This window comes from Augochlora pura, chromosome 10 (genome assembly GCF_028453695.1).
Source record: "Augochlora pura isolate Apur16 chromosome 10, APUR_v2.2.1, whole genome shotgun sequence".
In the NCBI taxonomy this organism is placed as follows: domain Eukaryota; kingdom Metazoa; phylum Arthropoda; class Insecta; order Hymenoptera; family Halictidae; genus Augochlora; species Augochlora pura.
In genome coordinates, this window is record NC_135781.1 from 11,781,069 (window position 1) to 11,806,117 (window position 25,049).

At 39.6% G+C, this 25,049-nt stretch overlaps 5 protein-coding genes across 10 annotated transcripts; 2 read left to right on the plus strand and 3 right to left on the minus strand.

Annotated features, from left to right (window-relative positions):
- Positions 1-86: 86 nt before the first annotated feature.
- Positions 87-4,644, minus strand: LOC144476133 (protein lin-9 homolog). 4 transcript variants are annotated; one of them, XM_078192745.1, is made up of 8 exons: positions 4,621-4,637; positions 4,509-4,561; positions 3,427-3,766; positions 3,052-3,357; positions 2,554-2,971; positions 2,129-2,478; positions 1,803-2,049; positions 87-1,728 (listed from the first exon to the last, which is right to left on the minus strand). In XM_078192745.1, the coding sequence occupies exons 2-8, from the start codon at positions 4,516-4,518 to the stop codon at positions 1,537-1,539; spliced, it is 1,863 nt and encodes a 620-aa protein (XP_078048871.1). In that variant the 5' UTR covers positions 4,519-4,561; positions 4,621-4,637; the 3' UTR covers positions 87-1,536. The 4 variants fall into 4 exon arrangements, with proteins under 4 accessions (XP_078048871.1, XP_078048870.1, XP_078048869.1 ...); XM_078192744.1 differs by having other exon boundaries at positions 4,509-4,644; XM_078192743.1 differs by lacking the exon at positions 4,509-4,561 and having other exon boundaries at positions 4,621-4,642.
- Positions 4,645-4,659: 15 nt separating this feature from the next.
- Positions 4,660-7,433, plus strand: LOC144476589 (uncharacterized). Its single transcript, XM_078193701.1, has 10 exons — positions 4,660-4,663; positions 5,063-5,216; positions 5,287-5,522; positions 5,973-6,076; positions 6,156-6,314; positions 6,386-6,453; positions 6,600-6,782; positions 6,855-6,988; positions 7,059-7,163; positions 7,252-7,433. The coding sequence occupies exons 1-10, from the start codon at positions 4,660-4,662 to the stop codon at positions 7,431-7,433; spliced, it is 1,329 nt and encodes a 442-aa protein (XP_078049827.1).
- A 267-nt stretch (positions 7,434-7,700) lies between these two features.
- On the plus strand, positions 7,701-8,624 carry Rtv (QVR superfamily protein rtv). Its single transcript, XM_078192144.1, has 3 exons — positions 7,701-7,912; positions 8,141-8,308; positions 8,394-8,624. The coding sequence occupies exons 1-3, from the start codon at positions 7,843-7,845 to the stop codon at positions 8,594-8,596; spliced, it is 441 nt and encodes a 146-aa protein (XP_078048270.1). The 5' UTR covers positions 7,701-7,842; the 3' UTR covers positions 8,597-8,624.
- A 426-nt stretch (positions 8,625-9,050) lies between these two features.
- Positions 9,051-12,825, minus strand: LOC144475831 (uncharacterized). Of its 2 annotated transcripts, none has more exons than XM_078192142.1 (5): positions 12,606-12,825; positions 10,175-10,292; positions 10,022-10,096; positions 9,790-9,960; positions 9,051-9,526 (listed from the first exon to the last, which is right to left on the minus strand). In XM_078192142.1, exons 1-5 carry the CDS (start codon positions 12,609-12,611, stop codon positions 9,297-9,299), a joined length of 600 nt encoding a protein of 199 aa, XP_078048268.1. In that variant the 5' UTR covers positions 12,612-12,825; the 3' UTR covers positions 9,051-9,296. The 2 variants fall into 2 exon arrangements, with proteins under 2 accessions (XP_078048268.1, XP_078048269.1); XM_078192143.1 differs by lacking the exon at positions 12,606-12,825 and adding an exon at positions 11,517-11,582.
- Positions 12,826-13,292: 467 nt separating this feature from the next.
- Positions 13,293-22,007, minus strand: LOC144476104 (solute carrier family 41 member 1). Of its 2 annotated transcripts, none has more exons than XM_078192699.1 (9): positions 21,306-22,007; positions 19,961-20,071; positions 19,493-19,768; positions 18,054-18,208; positions 17,218-17,551; positions 15,972-16,266; positions 15,678-15,883; positions 15,434-15,582; positions 13,293-15,302 (listed from the first exon to the last, which is right to left on the minus strand). In XM_078192699.1, the coding sequence occupies exons 3-9, from the start codon at positions 19,764-19,766 to the stop codon at positions 15,141-15,143; spliced, it is 1,575 nt and encodes a 524-aa protein (XP_078048825.1). In that variant the 5' UTR covers positions 19,767-19,768; positions 19,961-20,071; positions 21,306-22,007; the 3' UTR covers positions 13,293-15,140. The 2 variants fall into 2 exon arrangements, with proteins under 2 accessions (XP_078048825.1, XP_078048824.1); XM_078192698.1 differs by having other exon boundaries at positions 13,294-15,302; positions 18,054-18,328.
- Between the last annotated feature and the right edge of the window lie 3,042 nt (positions 22,008-25,049).

Sequence of the window (25,049 nt, forward strand, 5' to 3'; positions counted from 1 at the left end):
ATATATACTCTTAGATAAGAAAAAAGTATTATAATTATTAAAACAATTTTTTTACAAATTAATCGATACTTGTTATTAAATACGAATCATCTCATAGTTCCTATATCTATAATTTATTACAGTAAATAATTAGAACGCATGAATTTCTTTTGTATAATTAACAGTAGAACAATTATTTTATTCTTGATCAGGAATAAAACTGCATAATATCTTAAAATTCTATAAAATAAATTTCAAATGTAAATATTCTCTTTTGATATATATATATAGTCTTTGATTTGATATATAAATTGTATTTGAATTATATAAATTTTTACATATAATTCAAATACAATTATGTTATAATAGAAACGTAATTTTTCTTTGTTTGACAAATAAATAAAACATGCTGATTATATCAACGTGAATTTAATTTAAATTATCTACAAATACCTCTTTTTTCAAAGGTTGATATTACTCCAAGCGAAAACATGACTTGGTAACTAAATCCATATTTAAAATAATGTTATATCTTGTACTTATACTACTATGCGCGTATGTGTTTTCAATGTCATAATTTACTAGTTTGAACATTCATCGAAAACAGTAACCTAATGTTAATAAAATAAGCTTGAAAAGAATTGCATATTTCTGAATCTTCATAATGTATTTACAATTTGTTATGAAACATGAAGGTTTACATTTAAGATACAGAACCATAGAGACTTAGAAATTCTAATGTACTAAATGTTGACCTTTCCAATTAATTATAAGCAAAGACGTACTATACAAAATAAAAATGTGATGATTTATAGTTAAGTTTCTATACGCACTTCTTCGAAGCAACCTCTATAAAATATATAAATTCTATTTAATTCATACATATTTAACTTCCTATTTTATATGAATTGTAAAATATACATCAATTGAAAACCGAAGCAATCACGACACTACACGTTGAAAGTATTGGAAAAATTTATTCCAATAGTGTTCCGTATACTACTTACAATAATAAATGACACACAGTTCAGACAAAATAGTATTTTAAGTGAAAATAAAAATTAGAACAAATAACACAACTTCATGTTGATAATTTGACGCATAAAATGAATATCTATACTCTGGTAACTTTACGTGTGTGCATAATGTGTGTAGAGAATAAAAAGAGATTATTTATTATTTGAAATAATATCCTACCCGTCCCTGCATATAAATCGTCAGTGTCCAATAGCGCTTGAATTGTTACGACAAACACGCGGAATAGGAAACTAAAACAATTATGACGCTATACACAATATGTTAATAACACGGCATACTATTCTCAGAGGCATATATAGAAAGTGACTTAAAAATGGTTTTAGAATTGTATGTACAATTGCAGTAGAACATACATTGGTATCCTATTAATATAGATACTCGTTACTAATGATATGCCCTATACAAAACGATAATAAAATAAAGTTAAATTTTCTTACAAAATATTGTAGTATTGTAATCTACATCTGTTTTAATATTGTACATCTTTTAAAAATATTATGAAAATTAATTTTACATTTACTAAGCCCATTGAGCCATAAATGGTGTTAAAGCACCTCTTTGTCCAAGACCTAATTGTATATGCTGCATATGTATTTCAACGCAGTTTTGAAAAACTTGTTGATTTTGTGGACTCAATTTTGAACGTATTTGTTCCATAGTGCCCTGTAACACTTTTAGCTCGTATGCATTTTGGTCTGAATCCGACAAACTCTGAAATACGAATAAAATTTTAGAAATTAGCGTCAAGGAGTTATGGTTGACGCAAAACTATTATTTATTTGTACCTTCACTTGAAGCATAAGAGCTGTTAAGTCTGTTACTAATTGTGTCATTTTCCCAGGTTCTTTGTCATTAACAATATTATTTTTCGCAACCATATCTGTTGCTTCCTGTTTACATTTCTCGCGGAGATGTGATGGGGCTAACATAGCAGCAACACTAGGTTCTGGGGCCATTTCTTGACATAATTCTTGGACGTCGTTCAAAAAATCTTGGAGAGCAGTATTCATTTTTTCTAATTCAACTACAATTCTAAAATCAACACGAACGAGCATAAAATAGACCGTTAAAATACTATACATGTCTGCTTATACTTATACTAATTAAATACCCTGCATATCTTCGTTCAAAGTCTGGTGGAAGCGGCTCTCCGAATGACCGTCTTTTTTCTGCTTCACTATTCATCTCTTTTAATTTTTTAATTTTTATCTTTTTATCAACTAATATTTTATTTACTTTTACCATAAATTCAAGTAATTTTAGAGGATATCCATTCATTGTTCCACCAATATGTGATTTCTTTGGTAATGAAACAGATGCATTGGATATTAATGGATCACTGTTCAATCGTGGTGACATTAGCTTCATTGCATATGGTGGCGATGGTACATATTGTATATGTCTTGGTCGAAATTTTTGTGCAAAAGAAGCAACACTTATGGTTTCTGGTGGTTCGTTGGACTAAAAATTATATGTAGTAATATATATTAATTGTACGACAGTCAAATTTTACTATTATCAAATTAGTGCACATACCAGTACTTCATAATCAGGGACACTGTGCGTTCCCAATCCAGCACGTTCAAAAGTAATTCTGTAAGTGTTATTACTAGTATCCACTGCGTCAATACTCCCAGTAAATAAACCATCTTGTGGTTTTCTCAGTCTTGCTGTTACTTTCGTACCTATTACCAATTGCAATGGTATTTCTGGTGGTAAATCTTTAAAACCGTTAATATCTGCAGCCTTTCGCTGTTGCAGCATTCGAATTTTTTGCCTTTTCCTGTCTAATTCTCGCCTTTCTTCTTCAAAGAACGATTGAGAACATCTTCGCGGTTTGCCCATCATTCTTCTTATTTTACACCATTCAACTCGGGTTAGTTTCCGAGTTTTCAATTGCGGAAACGATTCTTTTAAACATATCATAAAATCATTGTCACCTTCAAAAAGTGTTCTGCAATGAAAAGTTTCATTTTTTATACCATTTGATTGAAAAAAACCATCAGTATATGCGTTTATAGCATTTGTACATACTTATCAATATTGCTATAAAACCATTCGTAGCAAACCCATTTGTGTGCCTTTGGTAATTTCAATAAATTTCTTAATCTCATACCAATCTTTTGTCCAATTCTACGGTCTGGTGACGAAGGTTGTACTGGTTTATCAGGTTCCTTTTCTTGCTTAATTGGTGTTACTGAAGGTGTCAATGGTTGATTTGACATATTATTGTTCTTTCGGTGTTCATTAGATATTTTATTTTGTCTTTTTGACGGTGATGTTCTAGTGATTTTCTTAGGAGATTGTTTATGATCCATATGTGATGGATCCTTTTTTATTCTAAAATATATGTTTCAAGTAAATTGTCCATTAAATCAATCAATACTTACACAATCGATTTTGACTTACCTATGATGAGGATGATTAACTAAGATGTCATCATAAAATAATTTATTTTTCTTTCTTATTCTTGCTGGCATACCTCTACGATTCAAAACTTGAACGGGTTGTGTAGGTGGGTTCGGTTTTGGAGGAGGTTGAGTGCCTACTCTTTGTAAGCCTAAAGCAGCAGGTCCGAGTTCAGGAATTGGATCAGATTCCTCTATATCCATATGTGAATCCGTAGAATTATTTGAAATTTGTTGGTCATCCATATCCATTGTGTCATCGTCAATTATTTCAGTTTTAATTTCATCGATCGTTAGATATCCTCCATTTTTTATGGATAACAATGTTTCAGCTGATTCACCTGTTATTTATATATTATTCATTTATAAAATGTAAATATCAGTTAATACATAAAACAAGAATGCCACATAATTCATTTGTTCTAGTTTTGAACTGCGCTCATTCTATCTAAAAGTTTATATGTAATACTTATTAAACTGTATGTAATGTTTAACAAATTATCATTATAGAGACTGCCCTTCAAATAAAATTATATTTAAATCTTTTTAAACTAGCTTGCAATTTTACTTTAAAACGTAAGATTTTATTTACTTTGTATGCACTATATTTTTTTGAATACCTGTCATTAATAGTAAAAAGGGTATGATATATATGTTTATTGCTACTATCTGATATAATAATTTATATGTAAACAAAGGATCCTTTTATTACATATTCTTCAGGATGATGTTATTTACTAAAAACTATTCAAATATATAGTGCTAACAAGGGACCATTACTCGATGTTCTGCAGTCGAAGTCTGACATAACCAAACTTACACGTAGTTCTGTAAACAGTATGTGTACTTCTGATTAGTGCAAGAATCAAAGATATGGATTCATTGACTTTACGAAGGCTACAAAACATAATAAAAAGCATTCATTTTGGCAAGTAACGCCTGGAAAATATATACTTAAATGGAGAACTTCACCGTCCCGCTTGAAATGTGTATTGGTCATTTTTGAAATTTTAAACCAGACTCTTCTGAGCGCAATTAAAACACCAACTGTAATTTAGTAAAAAGCCTTCGGAGTAATCTTACGTGTCGACATGGTAGATCTTGAAACATTTATCCTTCACGTAAAGCTATTTTTTCTATTTAATTAATTCTTGTTAGACTAATTTTATCAAAGAATAAGTTAACTTTTACTCACTTTCAATCAACTCCGCCATGTTGCTATCAGTGATGCATCATGGGTATGTATTCCCGTCGAAGTTGCCCGCTTCGCGGTGAATTTCGCTAGTGGTTCTTTTCCGCCGTTCCAAATGCTGTGATTGGTCAAAAAATTGGTTTGAATGTTGAAGCGGTTTTCATAACCTTTTCAAATGTACATTACGTTAACACGTTGCACGTTATGGAAATAAATTCAGACGAAAGCTAAAATGTCTTTCACAAGAATTGCATTTCATACATGCTGAGTAGACAAATCAATGTTTCTTTATAAACGAAGGCACGATATTATTTTACGTATTGTTGTATTTATTATCAAGTTAAACGAAATAGTTAGACGTGAATATTGTAACAAGTCTTCATACTGATTGGACCAAAAATGTTTCAAACGAAAAGTTTTTGGTTATTATTAATCGTCTCATTAGTTAGTGCCGATAACATTTTGTCGATCGATAAGTCCGTAGGTATTACTAAATACTGCAGGGATAAAGAAAGATTAATCACATCCGATGAAATCGATGAATATTTACTGATTAATGCTGAGATTGATTCAATGCTGCTGATGGAATGTCGTTTTTGGTATAAAATACAAATTTATCGATGAAAAAAATGAAGATATATCATCATTGTATTTATTTTTTCCATACAGCAACGACAAGGAAGAGAAACAAACAAAAGTTTGGTATTATCAGGACCGATATAGAGAAATTCCGGAGAAAGTGGTCGAATTAGGGATGGAGAATAATATGTCATATAACAGAATCTATACCACTCCCGAACTTTCATTGGTGATTAAACATTTTAAAGCTACAGACGGTGGCATTTATTTATGCCACGGAGAGGAAGGTCAAGAAGCTGAGCACAAATTCAATTACAGAATCGAACGTAATATTTTGAGAAATCCCATTTTTTAAATTTAGGAAATATATATTTGTAGTCGGAATGCTGTGAGAATTGTTTTCATTATTGTTCTGTCCACAATTTCAAGCAATTTATATAATACCAATTCGAATGAAAATTTAACATTAATTCGGCGTCCAGTGAAAATTTATTTCAAATTAACGACACCTACTTTATAAATTAACATATTTAAAGATTAATTTACCAAACTTAGGATTAAACGCAATTATTCAGCTAATAACATTATAAAACTAAACTACACAGAAAAGCTTTCGGACTACTTTTATACCTGCAGGTATATTATAGGCTCATAAAACCCGCATTTCAGTTACAAACATAATACAAGAGTACGGTAGATTAGAGTAAATCGATTGTTTCGCATGTCCCGACTATAAAAACATAATCGCACCCATTCAAATGATTATTTTATATTAGCCGTTTTCAAAGACCATATCTCTATTCACACGGAGCAAGGAAACATAACAGAATGGGAAAAATACCGCGAAATCTACCTGTCGGCGATTACCACACGGTTTGCTGTAAGATCGAATCAATTCAGTTCGTGGTTGTAACATTTCTACCCTTCTTGTTTGTCACTCGGATATGGCTTGAATTTAGGTCTCTCAAATGTCGGAGTTGGTTGATATTCGAGACGTCGGAATCACGCTACATGTAATTTCTGAATGGACACCGTGGAGCTCGTGTGAGCATTGTATTGGCAGTCGTGGCTACAAATCGAGCATCGGAAAGTGTCGATTAAAGCGCTTAATGAATATGGTGAGAAACCATGATAAATTATCTTTCACCGCCGTTAAATCTTATATACGAAACCATTGTTATTGTTATAGACAATTGCAAATAGCAGCGATTCATCTATAGTCAAATTCTTCCGGAAATCTCCTTTGTTGCCTTGCAAGTACGTGTTCTTATCTTTCAGCAAAGCGCAAAGTAGCTAGAAAAAGAAAATACGGGTCATTATATCTTTACAATTTTAATACGGATACTTTGAGCGTTTATTATCTGCTCTACTAATGTCATAGATTATATTATTTCTCGTTTAAGGTCCATTTTGTTGGAACGTGAGTTCCCCGGCGTCAGTACAGCGGTACGATCTCTGCCAGACTTTATATTGAAGGAGTCATGCAAAAAGTGTGCAAAAGGTAGCAAGAAAAAAGGCAGAAAGTTCAGATACATCAAACGATTCGTGCTCACAGAAGGAGCTTATCTAACCGTCGTTTGTCCAGAGTAATTTATTGTTTCGCAGTGTCCTCGGATATGTCTACAAATACAATGGTTCTAAAAGGATTCGCGATTTAGGTCGAGCTTGGATACGCAAGTATCATGGAAAAAGGATTCAATTACGTTGGAAAGAGGTGTCCGCCGATCTTTTCGCAAATTGGATCCGACCGCTCACGTGGTTGTCGACGCGTTCGGGACGCTTTATTTGATAGGTATCTGAAAGTAATAAATTATCTGTGTTACAACATTATCACTTCTTCCCTGCGCGTAATGTTGTATCAGATGTTTCCACCGACGAGGGAGGAAACTACACGTGCAGCGTCGATAATGTGAACATGATGCAACTGAAAATCGTTGTCGTTTCCAATGCTAGACTCTTGACGCAAGGTAGAACACTAATGTAATCGTTTGAAAGAATAGCAAATAGGGATCTAATGTGATAGAAATTATGCGTACGGTTTTCTTTCTGTTATAGAGTTTTTGCGACACTTGGGTTACTTGGGATTCATGTTCTTCCTCTGTTCACTTTGCTATTGCAGCGGCTTGGTTCATACGTACCGCAGAAGACGCCAATTTCAACAACAAATTTCTGTCAAGCAAACAAAAAAGGAAGGAGCAGGAGAAGAGGGAGAAGCGTTAATTTCTAATAAAGACTGATATAGTATAATACTAATCTATTAATATCGTATATAGCATAATAGCAATAATAATATAATGTAGTATAAACTAATCTATTTCACATGGACAATAGATATATTATAATATATTTTGTTGACATTGCACGCCACGTTTATTTACCGACCGAGTCTTTCGCTCTGCAGCGATTTCCTCCGTTCAATCTTCTCGAACACGTTGATGACCTTAAAGGTAGCCGAGTGAAAGGAGGGTCTGGGAGGGACTGTTTGCTGTATGGTGTACGTGTCCGCTTCTCATAGTCATAGCTTAGTTCCAAAATGGCCGTGTTTGATCGTTCCAGTCTCTCTGTTGCATTCGACATTATATACGAGTGAGGGATTCGATAAAAAACATAAACAATAGGACAACTGATAACATACTCGGCGATAGGATGAATCGTAGGACAAGTGTTACCTTGGTGCTCGCAATCTTCAACCTGGTTCTACTTCAGAGAGCAACCGGTGAGTTTCGTGCAGAGATTGCATCTATGTGTGCGCGCACGGCGCAGGCAATGTCATACTTTCACCGCATACCGGACAGCGCATCCTTTCCGCAAACCGTTGCGTTTTTCTTTCCGTTGATCGCGAGAACGTATTAAGACATCGTTTGACGAAATTGAAGATTTATATCAGCTCGACCGAGTTGCGTAGTCGAGACAGAGCTTCATCAATCGTCCCCCTCTGTTCCAGGCCTTCTCCGAAGATGCGTGAATTGTAGATCGAGAGGTGAATTGGGATCATGCAAAGATCCTTTCACTATGAACTCGACGGAGATTGAATTAGAAAAAGGTGTAGACTCTGTCCTATGTGCGTCTGGTTGGTGCGGGAAGATCATCGAGAGGCACGGCTTGAACAATGGTGAGGGCCGCTCGATTTACCGAAACGCATTTCGAATATATACAAGATCACGTTCTATTTAAAAATCATTTATTTTCTCGTATAGAATATGGCACCGCAACGCAAAGGCTTTGTTTTCAACGGGGCCCCGATGACGGGGAGGAGAGATGCGCTTACACCGTTTGGAATTACAAGAAAGTGTACATGTGCCTTTGTTTCGGCGATCTATGCAACGGAACGGAGAAATTGGGCATCTCGAACGGGTTGATTATCACGACATTGTGCGTACTATTTCGATGGTTCATCTGAGATCGCTAGAACTGAATTAACGATTGTATATTATTATATAAAAAGTTCCTTGTATATGACGCGATTCTCTTGATTTTGTCCGTGTAATTCGCACGATAGAAAATGATGGTCTTGTTATCGAGTCTAGTGTAAAGTCTGTGAAAATATAATGTCTGTATATTTATGGTTACGTATTTCATGTGTTTCAATCGCAGCGAAACCACGAACTGCCCAGCTTTCACGTGATAAATCCTGACAGGATTGTTGAACGGTGAACAGGACTGGCCAGAGTATTTTGCTGTATTAATTACGGTACATTGCAATTTGTGTAAATCACACTTGCGAAAGTGTTAACCGTAGAATGTCCGTGAACAATAATGGCACTTACATTACGTTTCCGCTACATCTGTTTTGCACGCGACCTATAAATACCGACGCGTTTAACGAGTGAATCATTAATTAAGTTTTATGTTGAAATAGGCAATAGATTAATGCTCATGTGGTAAACGGAAACATAGTGATACAGTTCTAGTTGTTACTTTTGAAATGTTTTAATTGTATCAAACGTAGAAATTCAGTTCGACCATACAATAAGTAATAGTTAATTTTTCAAAAATTTTCAATTACCCGTGGAATATCGAAAAATGTTGTAAGTTTGTTTGCGTTCACCTTAAGAGAATGTACAGCATTTACGAAGGTACTGCGTTCGCTGGGAAATTTACTAATAAATAAAGCGATCGCGAGTTGACCGAGGTTTCCTGTAGAATGCAGACGTAGGCCTCAAACTCTTTAATACGTGATCATGAAGACCATTTTGCCTTCTTTCTTCTTGGTTCCTCAGCAGTGCTCTTTCATGTGGAATATTGTCGTAAAACAGTTCGCCTAGGCCGTATAGATATTTCACCGCTATCATCGCTTTCTCGCCCGTCAATAGATATGGATCGTGATACCCTAAAACATTACAGAACAGAAAGTTTCAGATTTCCATTTGAATGCTGTGCGGGAAGCATTCTGAGTACAAAGTAGATTATACGGACTGGTTAACCCTTCTATGGCTAGTCCCTGTTCCTTAAATCTTATTGTAGATTTCTAGAAACAAATCACTGCAGAGTTCCACGTGACTTGTTTCTCAGAAATGTGCTAAATGTACAGCTGCTCTAAAGGTCATAGTAGGGTTAAGAATCTATAGACCACTTCTGCACGTGATTTCTCACCAAGTCCGTTTGAGAAATCAGGGGTCATATGCCTTCTCGATTCGTGCGAACTGTATCCAAGATCATTAATATCCACTGGTGGCAGGAACACACCCACCGGCCACAAGGACTCAGCGTTTTCCGGCTTAATGTATACAGGTATAATATTCTTCGACGCACCGATACGTTCTCCTAAAAAGCAAATAAATTAACGACTGCACCGACATTGACAATCGTTTCAATAAATCCGTACCAAACTGTTTCGCGGTTCCAGTGGTACTCCTCCTACCGATGGAAATGTATGACCTTTGGTCGATCGTGCGATCCCCTAGTAAACAAAAAAAGCTAATTTTACTCGTCGCCGTAAGATTTCTATATCGGTGGGCAATATAATTTAAGAACTAACCATCTGTCGTAATTCCGTGCTCGTAAATGTGGGGAGGGGAAACAAATTTCACGTGCACCTTTGAGAGAGGGAGAGCTCTAGTTACGGCTATCGCAACTAGGAATACCGCCGCTTTCATCTGTAATTAAAGTCTTCGAATGTGTAATTGCTTACCGCGGATAGCCTCCCGAAACCGGACCGCGCGTCGATTCGAAATAACGCGCATCCATATTTCGAAGGGATTTACTTTCAGATATTATCATCGAAAGTTTCCTTAACATAGGTTTATTATAGATCCAGATCAAGGTTAGCGATCCTAAAATCTGTACATCTAGCTAATCCACGGCTGACCACGGCCAAATGGCGAAAGGTTCATTCGCTTTTGCGAAACTCTGACGTCGTAGCGAGCCTAGCGAGTGGAGTTAACCGAAAGTATAAAACCGCAACATTCATTCTTACGCGCCCAAAAAAGAGCGAACAATGCATCTTATCTCTCGCATATATTCGCAGCAACCTGGCCGTATTACTTAATACGATCAGATAATCTGGTAGTCATAAACGATAATCGCGGCCGGCAGCTGATATCCTGCAGCACATCTCGTTGTTGCAGATGTGTGCAAAGATAAGGACATAAGTAGAGCCACGGTGGTAGTGATTTGTTTGCAGTCCCCGAGTCGTGTATCATCGTCACCGCGATATACATCATCGTGCCGGTGTTAGGCAAACTGTTAGACACGCGGCACGGGTGTTACCGCGAGCGTGTATCACGTGGAGCCAATGTCCACCGAAATAAACAATTATCTTCCGCCGTGGTCCGTTCGCGGATCGGACAAGTCGTCAGGCGCATCTGAAAGCGATCATGCAGAGCAATATCTTTGAACGCGTGCGATCTTGTCTACACGTACCCGTTAGTTTCTCTGTGTGTATGCATGTCGGGATGGAGATATACGCAATAGATGACTGTGAATTGGTTCGCTCATACATGACTCGCAGCGGCGCGTCTTGCAAAGGATTACATAGATATCTATTCGCGATTTCGCCATTTCGTTGTGCAGTCGAACGCGAACGTTCGTAGAAAGTAAACGTCCAAACGCTGCTCATATTTTAGGTGAAACGCCGGCACTGTTGTTACCAATCGCGCCAGAATGCCGTTAATTTGCGATCATAAAAATTCTACAGGGGTTTCCTGAATATCAGAGACACCGGTTCCCCCGAAAATGAACGATAAGAATTCACGTTTTATCAAAATCTAATTTCGGATTGTTGCCGACAATCCGTTCGGCGCATTATCAAATTGTTGAAAATTGAGCACGGTAGATAAGGTTTTATCAGAATTTGATAGTTATCCTTTGGATTGATATACCTTGAAAATCGTATAGACTCGTAATATTTATTCCTGTGGGATGCTACCGGTTAATAACCACACTGCTTGTAATAAAATATCGAGGCGAGGAAAGCTGATCTATGTAATACGTAACGAACACATCGCGATCGAAACCGGATCGTACGTTTTCATTATCCTCACATAGACGGAGCGCACTTGTGCTTGACAGAGCGTTATTGTGCCCAAGATAGTAATGACTAGAGACACTCGTGTGCTCGACAGTGCGTGTCAAACCACCCTTTCGCCTTCCTTTCCGCTCACCTTCACTCGCGAGTAGAGGTGGTTCTCCTATTAATCCTGGCTCTATTGTGGAGGCAGTGAAACCAAATGCAATACCAACAATGCGGTGCAACATTCCTTTTCCAACGCCAACGTAAAACCCGTTGGACAATCCTCTTCGGTGCGCCTACTTGTATCATTACGCGTCGCTTGGAGGTGTCTTAGACGCGATTCTAACCGCCTCTTCCACACGTAGTTTATTGATCGTATCGGAGAGGAGAACATGCACGGATAAGAATGCGACAACAGAAGTCGTTGATTTCATCCGATTGAAGCACGAACGTACACGAATTTACTGTTACTTAATGAACAGTTTCGCCGAGTAATACATAACGTCGTACCGATTAAGATACAAGAATAGAGGAACGGTACATCGTTTTTACATAATCGAAACACAGAAACGAAAGCGATTCACGAGAATGGAAGAAAATCGTTTATTACATGTTCGCCGATGTTATGTCAGTTATGGAAAGAATGTCGAAGGTCAATTACGTCAACAAGTAACGTTTGTAGCAATTAACCCAGTCAAGGATTCTACTCGATTAAATGTATGATGAACCGTGGCGTGTACATACATAAATCTCGATGTGATATGGACGAGCGAACTTGGTGTCGCCGCAAAGAACAATACAAACTCACCACCGATTGATTCCCCTTTATTTCTTAGCGGAAGCGTGACGTTTTATAAAGAGATCATAGCATACCATTGCACTGTATAGATTTATGTGTTATCACACGCACACGCACGCACACCGATATGAATTAGTTTATAATTAACTAGTCACCCACCATCATGGTCACCGAAGGTTCAGGGTCAGCTGTAGAGGAGAATCCGGTCACTGTCGCTTAGACGAAATTAGTTGATCCCACATTAGCACTAGTCCCACTTTTAATAACGAACTTCCGGTGGCGTGAATTCTCTAAGGAACCGGTGCAACGTCTTCTGGACACGATCAGGAACTGTTCCAGTTTAAATGTCTCGAGAGAATGTCGCGCATGGGTTCCAGCATCCCCCTTCTTGTTGTTATGTACCCCACCTGCAGAGACCAAGTTGCGAAGGTTCGTAAGGACTCATTCGGGGACACGGTAGAACTTTCATTTCGGTGAACGCGATTCAACTAGGTTTTACGCGATTTCGAAGTTGCCGCGCGCCTCGGTGACCAATAGTTGCGCTTGGACGTATGCGCAGTAAAACGATCCTGCGGCGGGCTCCGCGTGTTGCCGCTCTGTTAAAATCATTGGAAAAGGATACGATTTGCAATCAAAGAGCTTCGATCGTTATAGCAAATCGTTTTCATATGTTCACACTTGGCTTGCTGTGATTTCAGATTTTGAAATTCGAAAGCGAATATTACTGTTCTATTCGCAATTTACGAACGAATAGAATAGTTTTCCAAGGTGTGAGCATTAAATAAGTAGTAATATATTTATTTATAGCAGAGATTTATTGAAAAATTTATATTTTATATTATTATTATTATTATTATTACTATTATTATATTTATATTTATTAACGTTACATTATTTAAGGCATGTATCAATTGAGCACAAGGTAATGCATATGTACAAATAATAGAATGAAAATGATTAACGAAGAATGACATCCGCGTCAATTTATGAAATCCGTGGAAACTTTTGCGTTTTTATGCGATACCGTTGTGTACATTTGTATAACATCTATGTCATTAAAATTACCGTGCTAAATTGCTCGTTATACGTGCTTATACTTGGACGATTGTTGCATAATAATTGTAATTTCATATTCTTAGCGACGATTAATTCACTTACATAATTATGTTGATTTTGTACTCGAAAAACATAACCTAACACTCTTATACGCTTCAGTACATTTCTACATGTTATTTGCATATAACTTATGTTAGCTCGTGGTAGTTTATCCTGTTTCTTGTAGTAGTCTCAATAGAGTAATTATAGCCGTATCTGCGAGGTCCGTTAAATTGAATAGCCTAGTTTATTGTTGTAATGCACAAAATTATATTACTATATTATAAAAGTTTATGGTATATATTCTGCTTTTTTCGTTAATCAATATAAATTGGAAGAGTTTGCATTCCATTCATATTGGTTGTATGATATGTACATATTAAAATTGATTTATAAGTTGTACTGCTTTATTCAAGAACTATAAGTTTTCATAGGCTTTTGTAATACAAAATAGTATTACAAATCACAGGACATTATACAAAATAAGTTATTATAATCTATGCGTTATTGCAAAGTTTTGTACACTGTGCTTAAATCGTTTATATTATTTAAATACTAACAAACCATATTGCTCATTTGGTGACACGAAAGTCTTGTTAAAATGTACTTGATTCTACCAGTCTGTTATTTTATTACTCGTTATACTATTGCTTTAAAACGTTTATCCCACATTCGAGCAGAGATAAAATATTCTGTAGTTTTCCTAAAACTATTAAGTATTGTCGTTCTTAAATTTCTTCTTCATGAATTATATCTACAATCTCACTATTAAAATTACAAGTGCCATTGTACAAATTCCATACAAATACTTCCATACTATAGTACAGTTCTGGATTTGGCATTAAAATAAGTAGCTCTTTTCCCTAATAGAACGATTAGAATCTCAAAGTACAATGCACACAGGTATATTACAATTAAAATACTTCATGTTCTGTTCATCTATCAACAATTGCGCGCGATTTAAAAAAAGGGACATATCAAAATTATTGTACTGCTCTCAGTTCGCCGAATCACCGAATCGATATATTTCTCTCGGACGTCCTTGCTATGTAATTACTATTGCACGATCGGTAAAAGATTACTGTAAATTACATCGTGTAGGGGTTGCGATGGTTAATATCCACTTCTAACAGGATTAGTGTCATTATACTTCTTTTTTCCTTTCTCTGGAGTGGTTCCAACTTCGACAATGTCGGCACAACTTCTTCTTTTTTCTTTGCCTTTTCAAAACGACTGTTGTCCGGTCCGCGCGACACAAATTAATTAGCGCAGCCAACGTACCATTAAAAGGTTCCCGTAATGGGGAAAGAAATGCTCCCGATCTCCGGACCGCTTAAGATCAATTAGATCGTCCGGTAAAAATACTCCATTCCCGTTTCCACGAACTGCTCATCCTGTTAATCCTCGTGTCTGCTTGCTTCTTTGCCACCGCGGCACGTGATTCCTTTCCTTTTCTCATCTATCGAGGGGATTGAACGTCTCTGAAATTTGCTCACCGCATATCTCTGGGCGAGGAACGCTGGTATGTGTTTTATTACGAACTGTATCGCGACAGTAACTGTGCACAGCGGACCGGAACAATTAATTGCCAGCATACTCTTAATGTATGCTTGTGAGGAACCAGAACGCAGCCGCCAGGAACATGGTACCCGTGAGGTCGCCCAACGCCGTCAGGTACGGGATCGCCGAATTGTCCGGGTCAATTTTGTGCCTCCACATGGCGTGAATAATGATATGCGCCACGTAGAGCAACAGCATAACCTGCGGTAATAAATGACAAATCACGAGGCTGATCGGTTTTGAATTATAACATTTTTTCGGTCTGTTACGGCCGTGACCGGAACCTTTCACTTATCCGGCCTAGCACGAAGGAACGGAGTCGTCGTACTCACCTGAAGTACAGCGACCACGAGGTACGAGATGACGAAGTCCGCGTGCAGCAAGGATGTCCCGTGCTTGATGTAATCGGCGAGGAAAATGAAGACTAGTTCGCCGACCACCGCCATGCAAATGAGTATTCTGGACGTTTTCGCGTACGGTGCTACAAAACGAAAGCGAACGGCATTATGCAATGGTGGAAGTGCGAAAAATATGTAGCGGTAACATTAGTTATTCTTGCGTCATCTCGCCACTTACAGCCTCTAAAGAGCGCCGTCCACGGGCTAACCCACATTTTCGAGCTCGGCGGTAAAATTCCCATAATCGTGGTCTGATGCAACGTTGTTGAGATTCGAGATGCTTGCACAGAGACTAAATTGCCGCCGATTCCGTTTATGATAGGTTGGAAGATCACGAAACCGTCGTACTCGTCGACGACGCGATCCAGGATCAGACCGCCGAATCTAAAAGCACGGATCGTTTATACGTCGGTTTTCGCTTTCGAATCGTTTAAACGGCGGAGCACCGCGCGCGTCGAAAGCAAATACTTACCCACTAATAAATAGAGCGGATAGAACGGGAACCCAGCCGGATGTTAGCACGTTTCTGGTGTACTTGTTTTTCAATACAACGTAAATCCAGAACGGTAATATCAGTAAGTAGCAACCGAGTATAACGTAAAGGACCCATATTTGCGTGTGTATCCTCAGGTACAACGACGACGCAATCGCCGACAACACGCTCAGGGATACGACGTCGCCGACAGACGCTGCCAACGGCGTCGCCAAATTGTCCGGGTTCATTTTGCATCGATAAGACACCATTATCACGGCGATCATTACAAAATCTGTTTGGGTGAGAAGTCTTGATTAACACGTCGACTGCCGCGCCGGCACTCATTGCCCGGCGCATGAATTTACATGGCGCCGTGCCGGGCAATGGGTACCGGCGCATTGTTTTTGGTGTAATAAATTATACCACGAATCTGTATTATAGTTACATCCTGATCGCATGTTTGTTACTTCAGTCTCAAACTCAGAGTCGGATGGAGAATTATAAATATTGCATCGAACATTTTTTCTCATTTTTCTAACGGGACATTCTTCCTCATTATCATTTTCAATATTATGTTTTTTATTACCACTTACTCGTTTAATTTTTATTTTATACCTGTGTATGACTATTATTATTACGATTTTTAGAAATACTATGGTTACTGCTTGAACAAGAAATATGTCGACGTATACCGCCTACGGTATTGCGACTAAAATGAGAACGCGCGTTGTTTCCGATTGCAGTTGCACGATTACGTGAGGTATAATTCGGAGCTGCGCGATAACCAACAAATTTTGCTCGACATTGAACGTGTTAAGTAAACACTATCGAGGAATACGAAACATGCAAAATGCAATCATCGATAGGAAACGGGACAGAAAACTGATGTATAATAGTTTGCATCGACGACGTAAAAAAAAAAACGTTCTTTTCATTGCCATGATACCGCGAGCAATTCAATACTGTTACAAAGTGACATACGAATATCATTTAAACGAATCGATACGATCTGACTGATCGCTCAGCTGGTACGAGATAAGAAAACGGATTGACTGATCGAGAATCGGTACGGTTAACTTTGGAACTACCTGCTTCAAGATTTCATGCTGTCCGATTATAAAAGACGCGAGGGTAAAGTTTACAAGAGTTTTCCGAAATCTAAATAATCGTATAGGAAAATAGAAATCAAGGACTACTCCGATAGTTTGTGTGTTGCGGCATCAATTGATAGTGATGCAATTACCTAGAATGAAACAGGAACTGGTGGCAGTGGATACGCTAGATGCGGCCAGCAGCAAGCAATGCTCCCATTTGAAATTGTACTGGCTGCCTTCCGCTATTGCGTCGACCACAACTGCGAAAATCGACACCAAGATGGCCGCGACGATCGCTTGTATCTGTACCAGGGCGATGTTACCGATGATCATTTTCGTGATCTCTCGGACACCGTTCATATTCCCTAAATTCGCTTGCGTGCACAAGCGCGATGCCAAGCACATGTCCAGATTGCCTTTCAATCCTAGCAAAGAGGGCACCAGAATGAATAATTGAGAAACGGTTTTAAACACGTCCCAGTCCTAGAACAGAGACGAGGTTTAATTAAACGGGTGGGCGGAGGGTTTCTAGACGGTGTCGGTACTTCGGCGGTGTCTATTCTTGTGATGCGGTAGGGAGGATACGGCGAGGAATGTAAATTACGTTCCTAGAGATTCCACATTAGTGGCACCCGATAAAATCTCGAATCGCGAATGTTTCTACGCGAGAACAGAAATGGCGGGCCGGGGCGCGGTATTTATGGAAAAGATTCTAGAGATTACGGAGGTGTTGCTCGTGGGACCATGTCGCGCGTCGTTGCTGCGACAGATTAAATGCGCGAGCGTGCGATAAATAGAAAAGTGATATTGTCGTACATTCTGTATTATCTTTGGATAATGTGAAGTTGAGCTGCCGGATTGATAACGGGACGTGATCGATACGTATATCCGATTTACGAACAGTGCCGTTGGGGTCCAATCAGTGCTAGATAATTTTACGCTGGTAACACGGGCTAGAAACTAACGAACAAGTTGTCGAGCGTACCTTGACCTCTGCGAGAACCAGACCGGCGCCTATGGTACCAATACCGGCGATGAAGAACGGCACAGCGACCTGCAACGTCGTCTGGTACCATCTCTCGTTCCTGTGGGCGTTGTTTCCGAATCCATCCGGGTTATTAGGGAAATCAGGATCGGCATCTGAATTTTCGATGGAAGAGATCGTCACTAGGGAACTTCCACTGGAATGCGATCGACCACCGAGAGTGCACAGTGACATGTCCCCTTTGTTCTTTTGTCCGTTAGGGGCTTTCAATCCCGCTACCGAGAAACGAATATATCTCACATCGCACAGTACCGATGCCTGAACAACATTCACTTAGCATTTCACGTAATATAGATATCGGAGATCGTCGTACGAACCCGCCTCAATTATATCAATCACGATATTTTTCAATAAATTTATTTTATCGGCGCGTATGTTTTCGTTCGATCCACATCGACGGAAAGATCCATTAACAACCGCGATCAACGTTCAAGCGAATTTCGCACGCGCGAATACTTTTAGCACTGACCGCGAATTGATTTCTCCACGCCGAGTGCAAGAAAAGCGACGAATAGGGTTATCGCTTTCGAAACGATTGTTGTTATTTATACGTATGTGCAGTGCCGCAATGTGTCGCGATGTTTCCTTATTGTTTCCTGTTCCCTGCGAGCATCGCGGCATATAAGAGGTGGATTTTTATTAGTATCGTTTCTCTTAACGTTCCGCTTCGCGATTTATAGTTTTCCTCTGTTTAATAAGATCGTTCGCGAAACAAAGGAAGTTTTGTGTCGCGGTACTATGCCATTGTATGTAGTATAACTTATCGGACACGTTTCATTCTCATGAGCGAGCGATCTTGCAAGCTTGCAACGGTCTTATTATAGATCATAGATCGCGCATACGCTGAATACGAATATAGACACGGAATTAGGGAAAAGCAGTTAGTCATCGCTATATTACAATGTTAAGGTCAGGAGTAGATTGCGAGCATTCGTACTGGGTATAACAAGGTTTAATGAGTTTTAACGAGACTTTCATTTTTCCTGGTACGACTGGATGTTCTAGTACGGTTTGCTTTATGACTCTGTATTTCTATGCTTGCACGAACATATTCCGTTTAGCATATTTATTTATAAATATATCAGTGAGAGGAAAAATAGTAGATGTCGAAAAATAGTCGAAATTATCAATATAATTGCATGCTAACTGATCTTCCTAAATCGTGTAGTCAATGGTGTTCCAAACTTAGCTCTTTCATCCGGAACCTTTTAGTAGAATTGATTCCCGTAATTATCTCATTCGATTGACTATACCGTTTTTCACACAAAGAGGCGGGTCAAATTTCGTTTGCCTTGAATTAATCTACGAGAGAATGAATCTCTACGAAAACACCCGCGTTTTATTAATTGGTACCTTTTTCGAAACAAGGTAATGCTCACCTGCCACCTTCTTCACGACATCCGGTTCCACCTTGATGTCCGCGGATCCATTCATCTTGGTCTCGTTGCCCTTCTCCAAACAATCGAAATCAAGGGCATAGTTGTCCTTGCCATTCCACATGCTAACCCGCGATATGGTGAACGCGTGATCCTTAACCTTCAAGCCGTCGGTCTTCTCTGTTAATTGCTCATCGTGATCCGGCCGGTTGTTTAACTTCATATCAGTTACGCTCAGCAGTGTCGGCTCAGTCGACGAGTCCGGAAAAGCGACCATACCTGTAATTTTTTCCGATGATTCGCACGGTGTCGCGTTCTCACGGCACGAATCGGTCGAGTTTGCATTTTTTAATAAACGACAATGGTAGGAAGAATCCCGAAGGTCGATGTCCAGCGGTTCATAGATCAAACTCGATTCGAGACGGTGCCGGTTCTTTTCTTTTCGTTCTCTAAATTATAATGACCACGTACCGGATTCGTTGCTGCCGGGCAATCGTATAGTATATCCGTCGAAATTGGCAGACTCGGGGATCGACCTGTGATAGTTTCACGTCGGACCTGCCTATTTCGGTCAGCCTTGATCTAGAGAAAATAGACGAAGCAAGAGAAAGATATTAGTGGTATGATCCTTTCCCTCTGCAAAGAGCGAACCAAGATTTAATAATAAATCGTCCGATTAAATTCCTAAGATAGACCAGAGCCTATCACCTTGACGCTTATCGATTTGTTCAGTGGCCATAAATCTTGTTATTGATTCGCTGATTGTTTGATGATCGATATTGGCCACGGGTACTCATTAACTGATAATAATCGAGAGAGAACACCGAGATTGATAGTTACGATCCGCCGGTCTTTTCAGAGTCGTTGCTCTTCGGCTAGACGGCCTGATAGCGCGTGAAACATTATATACGTGATCAGCACGGTATCGTTAACGACACGGGGAATTTAGTTCTTGTGTTACTACTAATCTGATCCCACGTGTCGCCGGATTTAAATTGCACGCGTGCAGAACGTTGAAAACGGCTGTGCAGGATTTATTCGAGAATCCACTTAGAGGGCAACATTTCCTGTGAAACTGCTAATGGAATCACGGCGAACGCACTTCAAACGAGACCACGATATTCCGAAAAATATTCATCAGCCGAAACTCGATTCGCTTATTTATTTCATCGATCCTCGACTATCCACTCCTTTAAATACAGATATTTGCCATTCATCGAATTTTCCCGCGCCTGTCCATCGCGTCAAAATACAACGACGATGCCGTTGCGATGTCCTCAAACAGATGCATATATAGTTTCCACGTAATCGTTTCGTACGGCATATCGTCTTCTGTGCAACTAAAATTTATCATGTTCATCTGAACTAACGAACTTCGTGAATTGGGTACCGATAATTAAAAACCGATTAAACCGCAAAGAAAATGGAGAAGAAAGTATCTGGTCCTACGCTTCTGGAGGGCTAATCTTTCACCTATTCATTCATAAATGTTGTTTTCCGTATACCATAAGTTCTGGTTTAAAAGTTGAACGCCAGGCGAATGTGAGCAGGATTTATCCAGATTGATCCTTGCATTAATAACCTGACCTAGGTTCACTCGCTGTAATTTAATCATTTCTGTTCGTCATAGTTTGAAAGTATAGATTTATGCAACGAATCTTAAATACCAGAATTATTTTCTTAATTGGTTGCTGGCTCGAGTGACAATAGAATGGACGAAAACAAGATAACAACAGTTCCCGTTAATCCCTCGGAGTGCTTAACAATTTCGAGAATAAACTAGAAAAACAGCATCGCGGCTATGACTGATACTTACGTAGTGACGATATATCGGGGAATTTGCGCCAGCGTGTCGACGTTTCCTAGTAAAACGTTGATTGTTCGTTGATGTTCGATTGACCCTGCCACTTCTGGCTCGCGCTGCTTCGATCTCGTTCTCGAAGGAGCGTTTGGTCTCCGGGTGGAATCCTTGGTGCTGGAAATGCGGGTAGTTGGCTCACGGTGGTTGCTGCCTTGTCCGGCTAGGGTGGTGCACTGTGATTGAGGACCGATGAGGCGACGCGGGATCGCGTCGCGGGACTTTCGGTCTCGCGAAAAATTGAAGTTCAGCGTATAACGATGTCGCACTAGCGCTGCCTTCCGATCCGTTTGCTTCACGCGGTCGTGGTTGACTGATAAAAGAAGCCTCAGCTCGTTTGTCGGTACTTCAGCCGCTCATGTGCATAGGAGATGCGACGTGTTCCTTGCCGTCCATACGCACGCACGTGCGCTATCTCGTCGGTCGTACCGACAGTGGGAGGAGGAGCGCTTATCGTGAATAAATTGTAGATCACTAATTGATTTGCGACGTCGCTCGCGTGAAATCCCCATCCGAACTTGGATCGATTCTAGACTGCTCCCACCATCGAGAGATCGCCTCCCACCCGGCACGCTCGATAATAATACGCAAGCGGCCGGCGCGAACCGCGAACGACACGAATTTAATCGCGTAGCTAGACGACCAGGCGACAATTACTGGGAATCGCGGATCACTTCCGGCAATGTTCGTTTGTCACGTTCGCACGGCGCTGTCGGCACGAAGATGTGATCGGATCCATGCGGTCGAGATTTTTCTCTGGCTTCTTATCTAAGCGGCATTGCGACTACTTAGTGTACACCGAGTGCTGATCTATCCAAGGCGACAGACTCAGCATCGAGAACGAGCATTTAATATACGAATCGTGATAACCGACACTTTTATAGACAAGCCGGTGTAGTAGCATGTCTTTTTTTTACCGGAAGCTCACGCGATTCATGCGACGATTGAATGATGTGGATCTAAATTCAGCCTTCGGAGTAATCGTGAAGCTATCGGTGTCATGACGACCACAGCCGGCGTCAGGGACTTACCTTTCCCAAATGATGCCGCGATCTCAAGCATCAATTTCTGACATGCGCCGCCGACAATTCAAGTGTATCGATGACGCGGACGCCAATCGAGATTCAGATAAGTAATTCGTGACGACGAGTATTCGCTCTGTTCAAGAAACAATGGGACAATTTAACTCGTCGGCCATTCTTCCTGAGTAATTACGAGACAAACGAATAAAGTCAAATTACAACAGGACGGCCGTCATCGCCGTGACTTTGCTATCATTAAATATAATAAATGGGAACTAGGAGGACGTTTATCGGTATCAGGCAGCAGGATCAAGGATGTCGCCTTCGACGAGTTCTACGCGCGTAAGATCTTAACGTCTGCGATTTTTTTGAGACGGGATCGATTCAACAGATCCAAATTCCTGTATAAATGAAAGTTTAAATCACTGGTGTAGACAATTCATACACTGTTCAAACCACGTGTCCTCCTTCGAAATGATTAAGTTCATCGTCACTTCTTGAATACGATATGGAAACTTGTGTCCGTATTATACTTATTAGGGACTAGTTTGTTCAATTCTCTTCTAACTAAAAGTTTAGATCAGAATTAGGTGCAGATAACTACTATAAACACTGTAGAAACCACGAAACGAGTAAATTCGTCGTTAATTTGTGAATAAAATAAGCAATTTTGAATCGATATTGCGCAGATATTCAAATCAAAATCAATGTAATTCGATTACACAGCTTTCCGCTAAATGAAAGTTGAAAACGTCAAAAACCTACGTTTTTTCCTAACAGAGGGTTCCGATTCTCACTAAATCGGCTATGGAACAGACATTGATTGTCGTAGTTTAGTCTTGTAGAGAAATACTCATCGAATCTTTAGCGCTCACCTATTTGTAATTATCGTTTCCGCTGGGAATCCTTTGTTTAACTGTAATTTTATCAGATAACAAGAAATGTCACTCGATCCGCTCGGTGTTGACTGTGCGCGCCTTCAAACCATGAGAATGCAATCGAAATTGCGCGCGAAACGTTCCGAGCAAACGATTCAGCGACGCTCGGGGATTCCCATTAAAATCCGGCACGGGGATGGTGGTGTTACGGGGCCCGTGGACACTTACGTAGAATCGAAATTCACGGGTTACGTGACTCGAACGCGTTTCGAACCCACCGCACCGGACCGGCAGCAGTCGTGGCACTAATTTCACGAGAGCCTAAACAACAATAACGACGCCGAGTATAGGTCAAGTACGTGTCACGGTATTTACATTCGAGCAGGTGCCGCTCTGTTTGATATCGTCTTCAGTTAAAGGGGTGCGTTATCGGACCGGTAAACAAGCTTAAATATTGTTCCGCGATTTTCTAGATCGCGAAAATATGTTCGGAACGCGGCGCGCGCAGCTTTATCATCGTTGAGTGCAAGGCTCGAGGCTGGCTGTTTAACGAATGCCAACGATGTATTAAAAATCGGTCTCGCCGAGATTGCTCGGCCCATCTCTGTGTCCCGTTGCCGGCAGCATAAACAAGAAAATCCTGACACCTCGAACGACGTTCGACGTGTGTATCACACGCTAATGCGACTACACCACACGGTATACACGAATTTTATAGCTGCTTTATCATTGGCTGTAAAACGCACGGATCTACCGTGTGATCTCGCTGCAGTAATCAACACTGCAAATCGTGTTGCACGTGGAACAATGGCTATATAGTGGTCGAGAGTTCTCTTAAAATTCATCGGTTCTTCGCCGGATGCGAATCACGTTTATCCCGTTATCGATGATTTACTTCAATGAAAACAACGCCGAACCGTTCCTTGTTATTGCTTATCGCACTTATTCTTTCTTCATTGTATCGTTCGGAACGGACAATGATAACAATTTTTGTCATCGTGAATTTCAATCAGTGTCTCTTTCTTTTCTACGACACGTTCGTCGAGTGCTTTACACAACGCGGGCAATTAAACGGCAACGTAAATCATAGTGAGCGATCGAAAAATGCTTGATTTTTTTAAGAACGATACCGCATTCCTTGGGTAACAATCACGAGATTGCCTCTTTATTGTAAGTGTACACCGCGTCGTGCTGTGCATCAAGTTCACGTTCCCGATGACATTGTGGTGTTATCGGTGCACCATGAGCGGATAAATAATTGCATTAAATTGAGGAAAACAAAGTGGCGTGCTCGTTTCGTCGAGGTGAAGTGAAAATATACGCAGGTTAGTTAAAATTCTAGCAGGATAAATGTGTAATTTATGCCCATTATACGGCGACGCTCGTCTCCGGGAAAATTACGAAATAAATCCGCGACTCATTTCGGTTTTTCCAACCAGTTTTCTAACGCGTATCAGACCGTCAAGAATGCCTCGATGATACATCTAGAATTTCAAGATTTATGGCAGAAGTTTATGGCATTTATTTGAATGCGACCCGACAGATCGGTCGTTTAGAAATGGATAATGCCAGGCCTGTTAACTAAAATGCCCTCCATCGATGTGGCAATAAAGAGTAAACTTCGAACGGCACTAGGCTCAAATTGTAACCTTGGAATGAATTCTCGTACATATTTTTTTATTTAGATGTGTTTACGACTGATTTAAACGCCATTGACGTAAATAAGTTTTTCCGATTCGGAATCGTTGCAATTAATTGGCACGGATTATAATGTTACACAATCGTTATCGGATGAATTTCGC

Bases quoted from the DNA above. Each gene is read 5' to 3' on its own strand.
- LOC144476133 (XM_078192742.1), bottom strand. From the start codon at position 4,345: ATGCTTTTTATTATGTTTTGTAGCCTTCGTAAAGTCAATGAATCCATA. The intron at 3,767-4,245 runs GTAAGTTTGGTT...TATAAATAACAG, and splicing joins TACTGTTTACAGAACTACGT to GTGAATCAGCTGAAACATTG. The intron at 2,972-3,051 runs GTATGTACAAAT...TTTTCATTGCAG, and splicing joins TTTTATAGCAATATTGATAA to AACACTTTTTGAAGGTGACA.
- LOC144476589 (XM_078193701.1), top strand. The intron at 6,454-6,599 runs GTACGTGTTCTT...TTCTCGTTTAAG, and splicing joins TCTCCTTTGTTGCCTTGCAA to GTCCATTTTGTTGGAACGTG. The intron at 6,989-7,058 runs GTATCTGAAAGT...ATGTTGTATCAG, and splicing joins CGGGACGCTTTATTTGATAG to ATGTTTCCACCGACGAGGGA.
- Rtv (XM_078192144.1), top strand. From the start codon at position 7,843: ATGAATCGTAGGACAAGTGTTACCTTGGTGCTCGCAATCTTCAACCTG. The intron at 7,913-8,140 runs GTGAGTTTCGTG...CCTCTGTTCCAG, and splicing joins TCTACTTCAGAGAGCAACCG to GCCTTCTCCGAAGATGCGTG. The intron at 8,309-8,393 runs GTGAGGGCCGCT...TTTCTCGTATAG, and splicing joins GAGGCACGGCTTGAACAATG to AATATGGCACCGCAACGCAA.
- LOC144475831 (XM_078192142.1), bottom strand. The intron at 10,097-10,174 runs GTTAGTTCTTAA...TTTGTTTACTAG, and splicing joins GCACGGAATTACGACAGATG to GGGATCGCACGATCGACCAA. The intron at 9,527-9,789 runs GTGAGAAATCAC...GTAATGTTTTAG, and splicing joins TGATTTCTCAAACGGACTTG to GGTATCACGATCCATATCTA.
- LOC144476104 (XM_078192698.1), bottom strand. From the start codon at position 19,766: ATGGTCGCTTTTCCGGACTCGTCGACTGAGCCGACACTGCTGAGCGTA. The intron at 18,329-19,492 runs GTGAGCATTACC...GTTTCTCGGTAG, and splicing joins TGTCGTGAAGAAGGTGGCAG to CGGGATTGAAAGCCCCTAAC. The intron at 15,884-15,971 runs GTAAGTATTTGC...CCGTGCTTTTAG, and splicing joins TCCGCTCTATTTATTAGTGG to ATTCGGCGGTCTGATCCTGG.